The sequence below is a fragment of the Microcaecilia unicolor genome, chromosome 2, assembly GCF_901765095.1.
Source record: "Microcaecilia unicolor chromosome 2, aMicUni1.1, whole genome shotgun sequence".
Taxonomy (NCBI): domain Eukaryota; kingdom Metazoa; phylum Chordata; class Amphibia; order Gymnophiona; family Siphonopidae; genus Microcaecilia; species Microcaecilia unicolor.
The window spans coordinates 323,667,416-323,685,107 of record NC_044032.1 but is presented as its reverse complement, the minus strand read 5'-3'; the positions used below and the strand labels follow the sequence as shown (position 1 = coordinate 323,685,107).

The 17,692-nt window shown below is 43.2% G+C and overlaps 1 protein-coding gene across 1 annotated transcript in view; it reads left to right on the top strand.

Moving 5' to 3' along the window:
• Positions 1-14,219: 14,219 nt before the first annotated feature.
• Positions 14,220-17,692, top strand: part of ELP1 (elongator complex protein 1) — a 1,128,708-nt gene continuing 1,125,235 nt past the window's right edge. The window contains 2 exon segments of the mRNA XM_030194341.1: positions 14,220-14,484; positions 15,530-15,539. Of these exon segments, the coding sequence (XP_030050201.1) occupies positions 14,342-14,484; positions 15,530-15,539 (153 nt within the window). The 5' untranslated portion in view covers positions 14,220-14,341.

Sequence of the window (17,692 nt, the reverse complement as noted above, 5' to 3'; positions counted from 1 at the left end):
TCATGGCCTATCACCAGTGAGCTAAGAGTCCATTGACCGGCACGCTGTGTATAGGAGGGGTGCTTAGTCCAATTCCAGGCTGTTAGTTGTTCCGGAGTCATGGGGGAACCTCGCCAGGGCCAGGATTCTCCCATCAAGGCTCCCCCACAAATCCAACAGTTGGTAACATTAAGAGCCCGTCCAATACGGGAAGTCAGATCAATAAACAAATTTTTCCCTTGTTTGAAAACATCATCAAAATCAGAAGTAAGGTGTACAACAGAGTCATATAAAGCAGTACTACGGTTAGCCCCTGTATTGAGGGGTGGGGGAGGAACAGGTCGGGTAAGTCGTGCGACAGCTTTCTGCACCAGTAATTCCTGTACCATGTCCTGTTTCCCTCCCCCGTCAGACAGGCCCCACTGTCCAGCATAAGTGGCACAAGCTATCGGTCTGCCTTTAGGACAGGTATGCTACTGCTCATTGCCAAGTACCGACTGTTTGCGTTAGTACTCCAAGTGCCTGGCCCTTCTTTTCATCTACAAACAGGTGGAAAGGCTTCGTTACGTCTGGGAGTCCAAGTGCTGGGGGGGATACAAGGGCTGTTTTCAAATCAGCTAGGGCCCTCAATTCGTGTTTTTCCCACTGGAAGGGTTGGGCCTCGGGTTCAGGCCTTTTCAGTTTGGCGTACAGGTCTTGGGTCAAAACAGCAAAATTGAGGATCCATATTCGGCAATAACAAGCTGCCCCCAACAATGCCCGCAGTTCCTTTTTGTTTGTTGGTGTGGGCTGGTCACAGATGGCTTGAGTACGGGGTGTACCAAGCCTCCGGGTACCTTCCCGGAGGCAAAATCCCAGATACTTGACTTCGATCTCGCATATCTGTGCCTTCCTTCGGCTGGCTTGGTACCCTTGGGCTTCCAGGGTTTTCAGGAGGTAGAGGGTAGCTTCTGCACAGTCAGTGTACGTTTCCCGGGCCACCAACAGGTCGTCTACATACTAGACGACAGGCCCGTACTCGTACTGGTATGACTTCAGGTCTTGGGCAAGTTGCTCTCCGAAGAGAGTGGGTGAGTTCTTGAACCCCTGGGGGAGTCGGGTCCAAGTGAATTGCTGCTTGATCCCAGTTTGCAGGTCTTCCCATGTGAAGGCAAACAACTGTTGACTATCAGCGACAAGAGGGATGGAGAAGAAGGCATCCTTCAGATCAATTACACTGTACCACTTGGTTTGGGCTGGCACTTGGGCTAAAATGGAGTAGGGATTAGGTACAAGAGCAACGATATCCACAACCTGATTATTGACTTTCCTCAAGTCCTGAACTGGTCGGTACTCGGGGTTTCCTGGCTTCTGGTAGATTTCAAGAATCCCTGTTGGAGGAGTTTCTGCAAATGCGGGGGTTTCTTCAGGGAGATGGATGAGGAGTAGGTTCAGGAGGGTAGGGTTCTTGACAGGCTTTCTTGGCTGCCTTGTCCGCCCGCCGGCTGCCCTGGGCTATGGAATCTGTCTTCCCTGTGTGGGCCCTACAGTGCATCACAGCGACTTTTCTTGGCTTCCACACAGCTTCAAGCAGGTGACAGATTTCAGTGGCATTTGCAAGCCCTCTTCCTTCCGCTGTCAAGAACCCTCAGGCAAACACTACACAATCAACAGGTCACCCACGTACTGGACAACTGGTCCATATTCGATCTGGCACATCATCAGATCTCTGGCGGGTTGCTATGTCGAGCTGCATAGGGTATACTGTGTTTGGGGCTGGATGAACTTTAGGATCTTGTGTTTGCAACATGAGACAATACATGAGATACCATAGAAATATGTCTTGAAACAGTATCATACAGGAAACAATCAGTGGCTTCAGAGGCATTACTGATGATGCCTATACCTAGTAAGCAAAAAGAAATCATTACAATTGAGAATGTATAGCAATATTCCTATATGGACCACCAGTTTAAATGCTGGCCTAGAGTTTAGCAGTTTATCTAACAAAATGAGTTCAACCAAAATCTCCTTCCAGCATTGGTGCAACCTTAACAGAGTTGTTTTGGGATATAAAGGTTACAATTCTAAAAAGTTCATTGCAGTAATAGGCAACAACCCTGAGAACAGAGGAGAATGCGGTGGCCAGGTCTGTTTCAGGAATGGTAGACAGCAGGCCTTAACACAGACTGGTGCCATCAGTGATCACAGTTCAAATGATGTCACGTCCTGCCTGCCAACTAAGGTGAGAGGACAATTTGATGAACCTGAAAAACAAGAAAGAGGACTCCAAACGATAAATCAATTAATCAGAACAGGGCCTCTATGTAGGCCTCAGGGCATAAATGATAATAATTCACTCAATATCTGGTCAAACCCTTAACAAAATGCCATTAGCTTAATTCTATACTCAAATTTCATGCTTCTTTTGATAGGTAATACAGAATAAAATGAATTGCTATTCTGGCCTATCCCCAAAGAGTATAGTCCTGTTCAAACACTTCCACATATATTCACTTCCACAACCCTTCTATCTAACTTACAAGTGTACTTTCGTAGCACATAATCATGTACTCCTGCCACGTGGCTATTCACACAACTTGCACATTGGCAGTATAACTTTTACAAGCTTCAAACATCTCAGTAACCTTTCAATGACTGGGAACTTGCTTCCATCTTCTTCACAATGTGATTCCCTACAATTCAAAACACATGGTTTAAATCTTTATCATGGTCACAAAGATGATTTTGGCAATGTAGGCAGGTGCCTAGAAATGTTCTATAGCAGGAAAAAAACATTCTCATTCAAGATACATAAAAATGTTACATTTCTTAATCGGAACATTAGGCTAGATTCCTTTACCCTGGAAGGGGGCAATATCTCTGGAGTCTCAATTACCCATGGTACAATAGCACAGATATATGGTTATCACAAGCATGATGAATTAAACACATTAAGTAGTTTAGTAGACAAACGGTTCCTTGCATAAATCACATTATTAAAACAAAAGTCTGTAATTGTTAGTCTTGTCTGTCTGTCCTGATTTAGACCGCAAGCTCCTTTGGGCAGGGACTGTCTCTCTACATGTTCACTTGTCGCCACACAGTTGTTTGTTGGATAACTCAATTTGAGAAAGAGGTCCTGAAGAACACAAATTAAAGTTGGGTGTTTTTTTTCTTTTCCAAAGCAACTTGTGCATGTAATACACATAAAGATCAGCAGAGGGAGCAAGTCATCAATAAAAGAAAGAAGAGTGACATCATAAGCAAACAACTGAACACTGAAACAACGAAAATCCACATGAAACCTAAAACTTATTTCTCTGAAATCTCAATTACCTGGGGTACAGGACATACACGTGGGATATTTCACTAGGTAGGTACAGAGAATAGGCAAGAAATAGTCTGCAAGTCTCATGAATAACTTAGGAGTTTGCATCCCTCCTCTGCAGTGGAGGAAAACAAATTTAGTGAAATACAATTAAGCAGCTGTGATTTGCACTGCCTACGAGACTCATAAGGTTTGCATAAAGTTTTAACACTAACCGTTATTGCACTTAATCAAAGGCAAAGGAATCATGGCTACAGGCAGCTGATATGTCCCTGAAGAAAAGCACAAACTGGACCCCTTTTTTTTTTCGGAATGCAGGGTTTGTTTAAAGTGAATGTATCTGTGCAGAAGCGGGGAGGAAACAAGCTCTCTCGGTAACTTTGACATAAGTTACAAATCTGAGTTTTAAAATCCAATGTTTTAACTTTTGGGGTGTGGGATACCTTCTGTGGTTTTCTTTACATTCTTTAGGGACTATGGTCAGTAAATGAACACGATACCATAAACCTCACAGTAAATTACAACAGATGCAACATGCTTTGAACCCAAGTGCAGCAGGGAGCTATAAGAATACAAATGTTAAATCTAATGTAATAAAAGAGAAACAAAGTGAGGCAACCCAGGCAGTTGCCTAGAAGGGCACTGGGATAGCACCAAATCCTGGTATACAAGATATTTCCTTCTTTCCCATATAAACCTCACAGAATGCCATTATACACCTTTCAGTAAATCACAAAGTTGAAAGTTAACATAGCGTGACAAAAAAACAGCTGGAGGAAAATCAAGGCTGCATTCCTGAAGGGAGGCTTTATATTTAACCTCCGTAATACTATACCCATAAGACTTAAAGAAAAGCATGAATTGTCATACCCTTTTTAACAACCAGATTCAAGAAAGATAAACAACATTATCCCCAGCAACGAAATCCTGGTGCTGCATATACAAAGCTTGCACCGTCTGCTGTAGAATACATAGTTCTCCTGTTCCAGAGAAACAAAATCTTATATCTTATAATAACTTCTAACATGATGCAACAGTTAAGTTCCCATCAAAAGGGTCATGTCACTCTAACGTGCACCCGGAGTAATTATTTCCTCGAGCCTACTCACACCACTGGCTGTGGTCTTATGAGTGGGTCCCAAACCCTGGACAGCTTTTACTCTATAGCAGCCTGAGACAACAAAAAGCCTGCACTCCTCAGCTGCTGAACAGTTTATCTGGTTCTCAAGCAAGTTATCTAAGCACATTCCATTCTACATCTCATGTACACAAGGTCATGGAATCTGCAGTTCAGAGAAGCCTGAGAATCTACATTTAGTTCAGAAATAGAAAGAATGTGCCAATCACACTCTTTCACACAACAGGAAACCCGTCCTCCCGTCTCTGCCCGGAGCCTAGTGGGTTTCGGGACCTCGTCCCTACTCGCCACTGGCGAAGGGGTTGATCAAGCCCCTCTACGACCGTTACTGGGTCGGCTGCTGATTTCCAGAGAGTATACTTGCCTGATTCAGGTGCAGGATTCAGAAGTCTCCGGAGACTCAGAAAAGTTGTCTTGCTAGGAGCACACACCCCTTCTGCAGGCTGGCCAGCCTTCACAGTTCTCTCACAGCAGCTGAACACTGAACTCAGCGGTGCGCACTCTCCAGTCAGCTGGAGAGAACCGTCAGTCCTGGCCCAGCCGTGCCACTATCAGGGAGGGGAGGAAATATCCTCATCCTCAGCCCCGCCCTCCTGGCTGGCTCGCCAATGAAACAGGACTAATTAGCAAGTAAATCAGGAGGCCAAGACACAGACTTCCAAAGCAAGGCAACTTTTATTAGCTAGCTGTCACAGTACTAAGTTCAGACTCAGGATACTGCGCCCCGAGCGTCACCTGACACTCGTTCTTATACAAATTAGTGGTCATGCGCATAAAACACACCATACATCACACATACACATGCGCAGTACATGCACATGCGCAATACATTAGTAGTTCTGTAGTTCTCACAGAGAAAAGATACGTCAGTTTCATAGCTTTCATAGAAATTGTTACTTTGCAAGAAATGTAACTTATTGCAGTGTTCCAGCACATTCACACAATACAGCCTCTATACATGGATCACGAGACTGCACGGTCAGAGCCAGCTGCCTCCCTTACAAACCTAAATTGCTGACTACTACAACTTGTTATCTAGCTGCTGGTTAACAAATAGATATTACTAGTAAAAGTCCAAACTGCACAGTTTTAGGTTTTAGTCTAGGCTCATTATAGAAAAGCTGAGGTTTTGGTACAAAGCAAAGGTGCAAGTGTGAATGCAAAGTCCAAATAGAAAATCCTGCTAGTGCAAAAGTCCACAAAAGTCCAAATAGAGTAAACAGTGCAAGTCAAGTTTTGCAAGTTCAGTGGCAGTGCAAGTTTTGCCCCCTACATATCCTCCACCTTTTAAGACACTGCCTTTCCAGCTGGATGGTGATGGCACAATGGAAGCAAGTTTGGTCTAGTGAAGACTAACTCAAAATAACCTGTTCCTCAGCTGGGCCCTAGTATTATCATATTGAAAATACGACCATACCATGCCTCTGTGGTTATGTTCCACTAATAAGTTAAACGATTAACTGGCTATCTTGAAAGGATTATATAACCGTTGGATGCATGACTAGGAACACAAACATACACTTATTTATTCAGTATCACGGTTCTTCAAGTACAGCCAGAAAACAGCCTTTTAGGGTGGATAGTGTCCATAATGAGCTCCTTTTATTATTGACCAGATAGAAAAGATACGGGTTTTCAGTTTTGGCACAGAATAAGTCATCACAAGAACAAAATATAAGAAAACCAATGGACTCCATTAGGGGCTTATAGCCCATTTAGTTATGTTTAAACAAAAGCGATCTGCATGAAACAAAATGTATCTGCCATCATTTACTATGTTATGTTATGTTACTTGTACCTGAAACATGCCTAAAAACAGAATAATCCTTTTGTGTATCTAAAATGTAAACTTATACATAACAGATGAGGTGATTCCATATGACCCAAGGAGAGTTTCATTTTACTTCCATTTAATTGCAGTCTATTCCATTGTTATAACACAAGGCTTCCCAATGCAGATTACAACATTTAAGAGAATGAACCAACCAGGAAACAGGATATCCTCACTGAAATTTGGCCATCTGTATGTGTGCAGAACAGTGTACAAAAATGAGCACAAAATACAGAGTTTATAACTGCTGTTTCTACTAGCTGCAATAATTGTTTAAGCTGTTTTAGTTGATACTCAATTTTTATTTCACGATATTTATATCTACATATAGGAAGCTTTCAAATACTACTACTACTACTACTACTTATTTCAAATAAATTAAAAATCTGTCAAATAAGTAAAACAATCTTTTGTCCTCCAATCAGGTGTATACTTTTTACAGATGGCTCATGCATAAGCAGTCCGTTATTTTCTAATAATATTTTGCTATTGTTTTCAATAGCGTTTGCTATTGTTTTGGGTGAACTAAAACGGCAGCAAGCTCCGCCTACTGGCTTCAGCCCGTAAAATGGTCCGTCTTCTAACTTTCTGCACCGGCCTCTTAGAGTTTATTGGAGTACAAGAATGAAGCTTAGGATGCACCCAGAGACACTATGGGAGCAACAGATGAGGGTTAGAACCAGTGATGTGCTGGAGCCGGCTCTGTCCGGCTTGCAAGAGCCGCTTGTTAAATTTTGACAGCTCTTGCGAGCCGGTTGTTGTTGGGGGCGAGCTGGCTCCATTGGGGGAGGTGAGCATGGCAGGAGGGCGCCATCACAGGCCATGCTTACCTCCCCTGCCGCTCCGAGGCATGTCTAACGATGTCCTTCGCCCCCACCCTCCCCTCCTGCTCCCATCTGACTTTTTAAATTACCTCCGTCGAAACCGCTATTTAAAGCCCTGCTGCATGCAGGCCGTCTCTCCAGGATTCCCCTGCTTGCTTTGGTGACGTTCGCGCCCTTAGTCCCACCTTCTGACGTCATTCTGACATCATTTCCTTTTTCCGCAAAGGCGGGACTAAGGGCACGAACATCACCGAAGCAAGCAGGGGAAGCCTGGAGAGACGGCCTGCAAGCAGCAGGGCTTTAAATAGCACGGGCTTCGACGGAGGTAATTAAAAAAGACAGATGGAGCGGGAGGGAAGGGTGGGGGAGAAGGACATGTTCGCTGGACATGTTTGGGAGCGGGAGGGAAGGGCAGGGGAGGGAGGAGAATCACTGGGTATGGATGGGGAGAGGGGGGCATGGGAGAAATTTGCTGGGCATGGATGGGGAGAGGGAGGCAGGGGAGAGACTTGCTGGGCATGGATGGGGAGAGGGGGGCAGGGGAGAGACTTGCTGGGCATGGATGGGGAGAGGGGGCAGGGGAGAGACCTGCTGGTCATGGATGGGGAGAGGGGGCAGGGGAGAGACCTGCTGGGCATGGATGGGGAGAGGGGGCAGGGGAAAGACCTGCTGGGCATGGATGGGGAGAGGGGGGCAGGGGAGAGATTTGCTGGGCATGGATGGGGAGAGGGGGCAGAGGAGAGATTTGCTGGGCATGGATGGGGAGAGGGGGCAGGGGAGAGACCTGCTGGGCATGGACGGGGAGAGGGGGGCAGGGGAGAGACTTGCTGGGCATGGATGGGGAGAGAGGGCAGGGGAGAGACTTGCTGGGCATGGATGGGGAGAGGGGGGGGTTAGGGGAGAGACTTGCTGGGCATGGATGGGGAGAGGGGGGCAGGGGAGAGACATGCTGGGCATGGATAGGGAGAGGGGGCAGGGGAGAGACCTGCTGGGCATGGATGGGGAGAGGGGGTCAGGGGAGAGACTTGCTGGGCATGGATGGGGAGAGGGGGTCAGGGGAGAGATTTGCTGGGCATGGATGGGGAGAGGGGGCAGGGGAGAGACTTGCTGGGCATGGATGGGGAGAGGGGGGCAGGGGAGAGATTTGCTGGGCATGGATGGGGAGAGGGGGCAGGGGAGAGACTTGCTGGGCATGGATGGGGAGAGACCTGCTGGGCATGGATGGGGAGAGGGGGGCAGGGGAGAGAGGAGAGTTTCAGGACATGGATGGCAGGGAGAGCAAGAGAAATTCTGGACATGGATGGAGGGGAGGGTAAAGAGAGAGAAGAAATGCTGGACATGGAGGGAAGATAGAGGAAGGAGATTAGATGAGGGAAAAGGAATTGAGGAGAGAAACTGCACATGGATGGAGAAAATAGGAAGAAGCTAGATCCACTGGACAGTCAAGTCTGTGGAGGATCAGAAATGAAGAAGAAAGGAGGAAAGAAAAGAAATAAATGGAAAGGAAGCCCTGGAAACGGAGTCAAGGGAACAGATAGAGAGCAGCAGAATCAGAGAAACAAAGTCACCAGACAACAAAGGTAGAAAAAAATAATTTTATTTTAATTATAGTGTTTGGAATATGTCCACTTTGAGAATCAGGTGCTGAACGTTAAAAGTTTATATTTATTTACTTATTTATGGCATTTTATCCCATATTAAACATGAATTAGATTGGAACCTGGGATCATTTAATTTTTTTTCCTGGAGAGAGTAATGCATTGCCCCCTCCCCCCGGCTATGGCCAGCTCTGCAATTTTTTGGGGGGGCGCAGAGGTGGGTGGGTGGACGCAGCGGTGGATGGGGGGCGCCGAGGTGGACGGGGGAGGGCGCCAAGATGGACCGGGGAGAGAGCCTGTTGTTAAAAATTTACCAGCACACCACTGGTTAGAACGCTGACTAGTGAAAACCAACTAATAAACTGCACACAATTCAAGCAAGTAGCACAAAAACCTGCAACCGCAAAACATTTTCTGCAGCTGCTCTTCAAAAGTAGCACAATTTGGGCTGGAAAAACCTACCAAAGCGCAACAATAACTTACAGCTGGAAGCAACGGAAGTGCGCGAGCTTTAAGGGAGGAGTCCAAGAGGAAAGATAAAGTCATCATTGGTCATTAACATAACATAGTAACATAGTAGATGACGGCAGCAAAAGACCTGCACGGTCCATCCAGTCTGCCCAAGAAGATAAATTCATATGTGCTACTTTTTTTATTTGTACTGTCCTCTTCAGTGCACAGACCGTATAAGTCTGGCCAGCCCTATCCCCGCCTCCCAACCACCAACCCCGCCTCCCAACCACCAGCTCTGGCACAGACCGTATAAGTCTGCCCAGCACTATCCCTGCCACCCATCACCAGCTCTGGCACAGACCGTATAAGTCTGCCCAGCACTATCCCCGCCACCCACCACCGGCTCTGGCACAGACCGTATAAGTCTGTCCAGCACTATCCCCGCCGCCCAACCACCAGCCCCGGCACACACCGTATAAGTCTGCCCAGCACTAGTCCCCCCCTCCCAACCACCAGCCCCAGCACAGACCGTATATATCTGCCCACACTAGCTCCGCCTCCCAACCACCAGCTCTGCCACCCATTCTAGGCTAAGCTTCTGAGGATCCCTTTCTTCTGCACAGGATTCCTTTATGTTTATCCCATGCATGTTTGAATTCCGTTACCGTTTTCATCTCCACCACCTCCCGCGGAAGGGCATTCCAAGCATCCACCACCCTCTCCGTGAAAAAATACTTCCTGACATTCTTCTTGAGTCTGCCCCCCTTCAATCTCATTTCATGCCCTCTCGTTCTACCGCCTTCCCATCTCCGGAAAAGGTTCGTTTGCGGATTAATACCTTTCAAATATTTGAACGTCTGTATCATATCACCCCTGTTTCTCCTTTCCTCCAGGGTATACATGTTCAGGTCCGCAAGTCTCTCCTCGTAGTTACATCCAACCTCCTTGAAGAGAACAGGAGACGAGATTATGCTATCTAGTCCCTCGTATGGGCTGAAGCCAGTAGGTGGAGCTCGATGTCGTTTTAGTACACCCAAAACAATAGGCAAACGCTATCGAAAATAGCAAAAGATTATTACACATAAGGGACTGTCTATGCCTGGTCCACTTGTAGCAAGTCTAAAGCTGTTTCAGTTGGACAGGTAGTGCCTTACAAGGTGGAGGATAAAATATATTTTGGACTTATTTAACAGCTTTTTAATTTATTTAAAAATTTCCTATGTCTAGATATAAATATCATTAAATAAAAATTGAATATCACTAAAACAGCTTTAACAATTATTATAGCTGGTAGAAACAGCAGTTATAACCTCTGTATTTTGTACTAATTTTTCTACGCCATTCTATACAATATAGATGGCAAACTTTCTGTGAGAATATCTTGTTTCTTGATGGGTTCATCTTAACTGTTGTAATCTGCTTTGGGAAGCCTGGTATTATAAAGATGGACTATATTCAAATTAAACTCATTGGGGCACATGGAATCACATCTGCGTCTGTTTTAGATAGACAGATTATTCTGTTTTTAGGCTTGTTTCAGGGACAAGTGGTTTTATAAGTCAAATTAAAAACATTAGGTTTCATGAAGATCTCTTTTGTTTAAACAGGCTAAAAGCCCCTAATGCAATCCATTGGTTTTCTTATATTTTGTTCTTGTGATGACTTATACTGTGCCAAAACTGAATTCTCTTATCTCTTCTATTTGGTGGATAATAAAAGGAGCTCATTGTGAACACTATCCACCCTAAAAGGTTGTTTTGTGGCTGTACATGAGGAATTGTAATATTGAATAAATAAGTGTATGTTTGTGTCCCTAGTCATTCATCCAAAGTTTATATAATCCTTTCAAGAAATCCAGTTAATCATTTAACTTACTAGTGGAGCATAACCACAGAGGCACGGTATGGCCGCATTTTCAATATGATAATACTAGGACCCAGCTAAGGAACAAGTTATTTTGAGTTAGTCTTCACTGGACCAAACTTGCTTTCCTTGTGCCATCATATCCAGTGGGTAGGCAGTGTCTTAAAAGATGGAGGATAAAGGATTTTTTTTATTTGTTGTTACATTTATATCCCACATTATCCCACGCAAACTTGGGTTCAATGTAGCTTACATTTGAAAATACAGTGAGGCAGAAAACTAGAATTCAGTTATATAATGAGAGCAAATAGATGGATATGTCTGAAGCATTTAACAAAGATGAAATTACCATATATACCCAGCTTGGCATTTAGAAGTCTGTCCTTTAATGATGCCACATGTTCAGAAATCATAGCCATAAGTATAGACAGTTATTCAAATATTATCACATGCATACACCAGAATAGCCATCCATACACACATTGCAAAAGTAAACAATAACTTTTACAAAGTACATCCAAATTTTAATTTTCTCATTCCCATCTTCCAAAATTCCAGACAGCAGATGCACAGATCAGCAGGACTCAAAGCAGTCCAAAACGAGTAAAAAACAAACAAACAAACCACAGTTTATACCTAACAGTCCCACCACCCTTAGAAGTCACCTTTGAGTTTAAAAAGCAAACTATGTGCATGTAAGGACTGGATAAACGAATTAAAATAAAGTTTACAGCAAATGCACTTAATATGTAATACTTGGTATCAATAATGAAACAGTGATGGAATATTCACATAGCAAGCAGCCTGAGCCAACAGATTTATTTCTCATTGAACATAATTAACTTTGTATTGACTTGGCTGCTAATATTGTGTGCCGAAATGGACAATGTTGGCACATTTAGACTGCTTCTGGACAGAACTTCTGCAGTGAAGGAAGCCCCTACCTCATTATTCAATACATATCTGTGCTATCTTTTTCTTTTGATGTAGGCACAGGAAAAAAAGATGTTAAATGATCCCAGTGTCATCCTAATGCTTTTTTTTAAATTGTACTAATAAATAGTAAGTCTGATTGTTAAGTACCTGATTTTCATAACATGATGTCTGTTTTGGCGGCCCTTCACTAGGTGAATACAGGGAGTTGTATAAGACAAATGCAGTGTGGCTGAGGTGAAAATTGTAATCTAATACCAAATAAAACAACTTCAGCCAATATCCAATTCACTGAACAACACTCGTCTGAAAGCATCCATTATTTGGATGTGGAAGTTCACAATACTATTGATGTTTTTGTCACGAAAGTATACAAGAAAATCACGGATAGAAACACTTCTTACACAATTCTAGTTGTCATCCTTCACATCTTAAGAACAGTCTCCCTTTCTCACAAATGCTTAGGTTGAGACGCATTTGCACAGAACATGCCACTTTCAAAAAACAAGCTGATGACTTAAAGAAGAACCTCATGGACAGAGGTTATTCTAAGTCCGTTTTAAAGCGTGCATATCAGAGAGCCCAAATATAATGACAGGCAACTTTTGCTGTCCAAGCCCATGAAACATAAGTTGAAGATGATAACTGACTATGGTCATGCATATAACGAACATGGCCCTTTTTCTCGCTCGAATGATCAAAAATAGATGGGACATCATAAGATCCACACATATATTTGAAAATACTGATCTCCGCATAGCGTTTGCCAGAACTAACAACATTAAAGAAATGATTAGCCCTGCTGACATCTCATTTCAAGTCAACAAACCTAAAACCACAGGTCACTTTAAATGTGGCCATTGTCAAATTTGCAGCATCACTAAACAAATCAAACATTTTGTTAATCCACACACCAACACAGTACATAAATTAGTACATTTTCAAATTGTTTCCACTGACATGTGGTTTATTCCTTATGCTGCCCCTGCAACAAAACATACTATTGGCATGACAACGCGACCCCTGAAGGTTAGGATCTTAGAGCACAGATCCAACATTCGGAGGTCTGCACTAAAAGAACCCATTGTAGAACACTGTGTCACTCAAAGCATAAATTTGAAGATTTACAATGCTTGTTATTGACTGGGATAGCGCCGTCTCACAGAGGCCGGCTCATCCGAAAGGCTTCAAACTAGCAAGGAGGGGGCTAGGTGGATCCTTTCAATGGACACCTTAGCACCCAATGGGCTGAACAGCTCATTGATTGGTTCAATTTTACTAATGCCCCAACACGTCATTCTTACGTTAGTATATTTAACAGCTGTTTATACGTGAACGCTGAGGCGCCATTTTGAATCATTTGCCTCCAGCCCGCGTATGTCCGTCCATGGGGGACTTCTAGAAGTTTTGCTTATCAAAGATTTTGTGCACTTTGAAAGATATTAATGTGCTTTCTTTATTCTTAGATCATTGTGAGCACTCCGCTTCATGATGAGGCCAGTTTTCTAGGTGAAACGGCGGCCTCGTCGAACGGTCACAGAAGCTGTGCCGATTTAAACCACAAAGCTAAGTGCTAGTTTAGTGCTACTTTATTCTATGTGCAGTAGAAAAACACCATTAGAGCACAAAAATATTGCCTCAAACATGTTTAAACTGCGAGTATAAACATATCGCTCAAACACTGTTCATATTGTGTGCAGATTAAGACTTAAACAATAGTCAGTGAGTGGAGGTTTTTTGCCCTATGATAGAATCACTGCGTGAGTTATTTCACAAAATTGTGCATAACCTCGCACTAAACCACCAGAATTTCACTGGAGGTTTCTGAGGGCTTTTTCTCTACTACACCCACTGAATAACGCGATCCACATATGATATTGGCTGAAGTTGTTTTATTTGGTATTAGAATACAGGGAGTCCCTATAGCCAGCCCTTCCAAATGACACAATGATTTATTTAGTATTCTGACCGACAAAACCGATACTTCCTCTGTGTACATCCGTATGCTGCACAAGCCAGCATGTTTTAAAATATAAGTGAGATTAAATAAAAATGTTACCAACAATAAAGAACAACAACGAGGATGCAGCAGCTATAGTTTTGCATGCTTTGTTTTGAGTGTACTAGATGACGGTCTGCGGGAGAAGGCGGAAACAAAGGCTAACTTAAGTGGCTTCAACCTTTTGACGTCATTCCGGCTCTGTTTTCTTCAAAACTCCTCCCCCCCCCCTTGCTTATAGCCGTCTTTGCTGACGTCAATTTTCTGGTGTCGCCGCATTTAGGAGCAAGGCGAAATTTTACATCTGACCTGCTAGGCTAGGAGTCAGTAATCAGTCTTTGTTCCGTGCGCTGAGATCGCGCACGCTGTTTTTCTCTTCACGCGTGGTGTTCGGTGCCTACTAGCTGTTGAAGATGCGGAACTTGCGCTTGCAGTGGGCACAGAGCTGTGGTATAGCTGCAGTTCCTTCCTGTTCCCCGCAGGCTCTATGTGTGCGGCCCGACGCCGGCACTGTACTTGTGGCATGGTGTTATGGTTTTGCGGAGTGGATTCGGCAGTGAGCAGGTGCGGTCCCCTGGTGTGGTGTATGCGAGCGTAGAATTTTTCTTTATGGTTCTAAATGTTGGTTTGAGCATTGGCGACTTACCGTTTGTGACACTTTCAGATTCTCTAAAACAGTGTTATTTCCCCAGAAACCCTAATACATCATCCGTTTGTATTGCCCCTTAAGATTAATTTTATAAGGGAGTACCGCCTTTTACATGCCCTGATGTTGCATGATGAGAGCCTAATTTTAATTTGAGTGTGGCTTAATAAACGCCCGCATTTACAGATGCCTAAATACAGCGAGGGCACACTTTTCTGTCGGCTACACATATAAGTGGATTCCTTGACACACTCTGATGAGTACTTTATTGGTACCGGGCTAATGTACAAGCCTTCTTTGTTTTCCACTTCCCATCCACCACGCAGTGTTAATGATTCCCTGTTTAGTAAAACTGAAAACGTTTGGATTTTACAGTATTGGCGATTAGCCAACATTTTTAGTTAACAAGAAAAAGACAGTGCTAGAAAATTGTGTGACGTCAGTGACCTTTATTTTCTTCCAGGCATCCACCACAGAGATGTTCAAGACCATGACAGACAACCCTTTCTAATTTGCCCCGAGATTTTTTATTTCTGACATTTTCTTATATTTGATATTGATCGTATTTGAACTGTGATTTCTACCTCTCATACCAGCAGGTTTTCTGTACCCTTTAACTTCATTTTATTATCAAAACTTGCCTCCACATTTCTAGGTTTTGCTCCTCCCTTTTTCCTCCACCTGGTCACTACTTTCTTTCTTATTACAACTCTGTTGATTCTTCCTGGTGGCCTAGTGCTTCCCCCCCCCCCCCCCCCGGTTGTCACTGTTCCGAGGGGGGCTTTGGGGGCACTAGGCCACCAGGGTCTCACTTTTGGACCTCCAGCTCCGTTTGTCCGTTTGACAGGTTGGGCTCTACACAGCCTGGACCTGTGTAGTGCAGGAGGATGTGCTCAGGCACAATCCTGCACTATCGCGGGATGATCAACACGAATAACATGCATAAATTTGCCAGGTCGGAGCAGGTGTTAGGCTGTAGGAAGAGAGAATTTCTTATGATTCTCTCATGAATCTCATGAAGTGCTACATCATATGTATACCCGATCTTGATTTATTCCTTAAAAAAGGCATGGATAAATCAAGATTTGATTTCTCAATTTGAACTTCCCCAGCTGTAAAGGGCTAAAATACAAGCTGATGCATGCCACTACCTTCTCCTACACGAGCACGCAAATATGGAATGCTCTACCCACAGACCTGAAATCAATTGTCGAAACAAATAACTTTCGCAAATCTCTGAAGACATACATCTTCAACAAGGCCTACAACGAGAACCAACAGCTTCACTAATTCACTTTCCCAACCCAACCAGCTAGGAAAATCCACTTCTACTATCACCGTCCCAATCACTTCCTCTTTCTTCCCTACTTAATCTCTACACACTACTAACTGTATCTGATATTCTGGAATGACAATGTCATAACAAAACTATGTAAGCCACATTGAGCCTGCAAATAGGTGGGATAATGTGGGATACAAATGCAATAAATAAATATCATGGCAAGGTGTGACTTCTCATCTATGTACAATAATTGTGGTTGTTTGTAGTGTACTGACACCAGTACTACTACTACTTATCACTTCTATAGCGCTACAAGGCATACGCAGCACTGTACACCATAGTACTGTTTATTATTTTTGTATTTAGCAAGCACCTTTTTCAGTAGTAGTGCTCAAGGTGAGTTTCTTCCCTGCAAAGAATTTCCCTGTCCCTGGAGGTCTTATGGTAGTGCTATTCAGTCTTTAAGCAGTGCTTGCCAAAGTACTTAAATAATACTTAAATAAAAGTTAAGAACACATTAAAACATTTACTAAAGTAAAAATGTTTATTGCCTAATATAATACTTTTTGAGTAAAAAATAAAAGTTCCACAACCAGCCTAGTGGTTAGTGCAGCGGACTTTGATCCTGGGGAACTGGGTTCAATTCCCACTGTAGTTCCTTGTGACTCTGGGCAAGTCACTTAACCCTCCATTGCCCCAGGTACAAATAAGTACCTGTGTATACTATGTAAACTACTTTGAATGTAGTTGTCTTCCCCACACCCCCAAAAAACAAAACAAAACCCACAGAAAGGCGGTATATCAAGTCCCATTCCCTTATTAACGTTTTTACCCAACAATTTTATTGCTCTACAATTCAATCCACTTTGTTATATGGAAGTCAAGTATTTCAGAGATTCTCTTGATTATAACCTGCAGACTCAAAAGCACATTCCTATAAGTGACAGTCATTTTCAAAAATTTAGTTCCTTCAAATCAGGCCAGTTTGCAGTATTATTGATGTCTTCTGACTGGGTCTGCAGGTTTTGATCAAGAGAATCTCTGAAATACTTGACTTCCATATAGCAAAGAGTACTTTATTTTCATTATTGTCATTATCATCTGCATTTGAAGTAATGCTGTCTAATTCATCATTCACACCTTCATCTTTATCTTCATTATCATTTTCATACTGTGTAATTATGCAGAAGGCTTTCACAAAGTTGGAATCATTGTCTGTTGTTCTAACAATTTTTCATCAGGTGGCAAGCTCTGTTTGAATATCTTAAAGAATTGATGTAAGAACATCAAATGTTTGGAAACCCTTCAGTCTTAAGGCCAGAAAGCAGACTTCCTCCTTAAAGACTCTTGTCAATCCAGTGGACAGTTACCCCACTGGAAAATTTTCCATGGATATGTGCAGTCAGTTGTGGTAGAGACATATGTCAGTTTACCATGACTTGCTATCAGCTTCAACTTCATCTCCAACTCATTACTATTCTGTTTGTCTGGAGGCCACTAACCAATTCAACAAACATAGGCACTTCCACTGTTCTTATTGGTTATAGTCACTGAACATCAGAATTTAAGATGAGATTTATTTATTTATTTATTGCATTTGTATCCCACATTTTCCCACCTTTTTGCGGGCTCAGTGTGGCTTACAATACGATATGAATGATGGAAATACAATTTGTTACAACTTGGTTATGGATTACATTGTGAAGAGTTATGCGAGACAATCAAAGTATTGTTAAGGAATATAACAACGGAACAAAACCTTGAAACATTGGAAGGAGACAGCGGGAAGCTAAAAGGGCATTATGTATGGTGTACATATTTCTGTGAGTAAAGGTA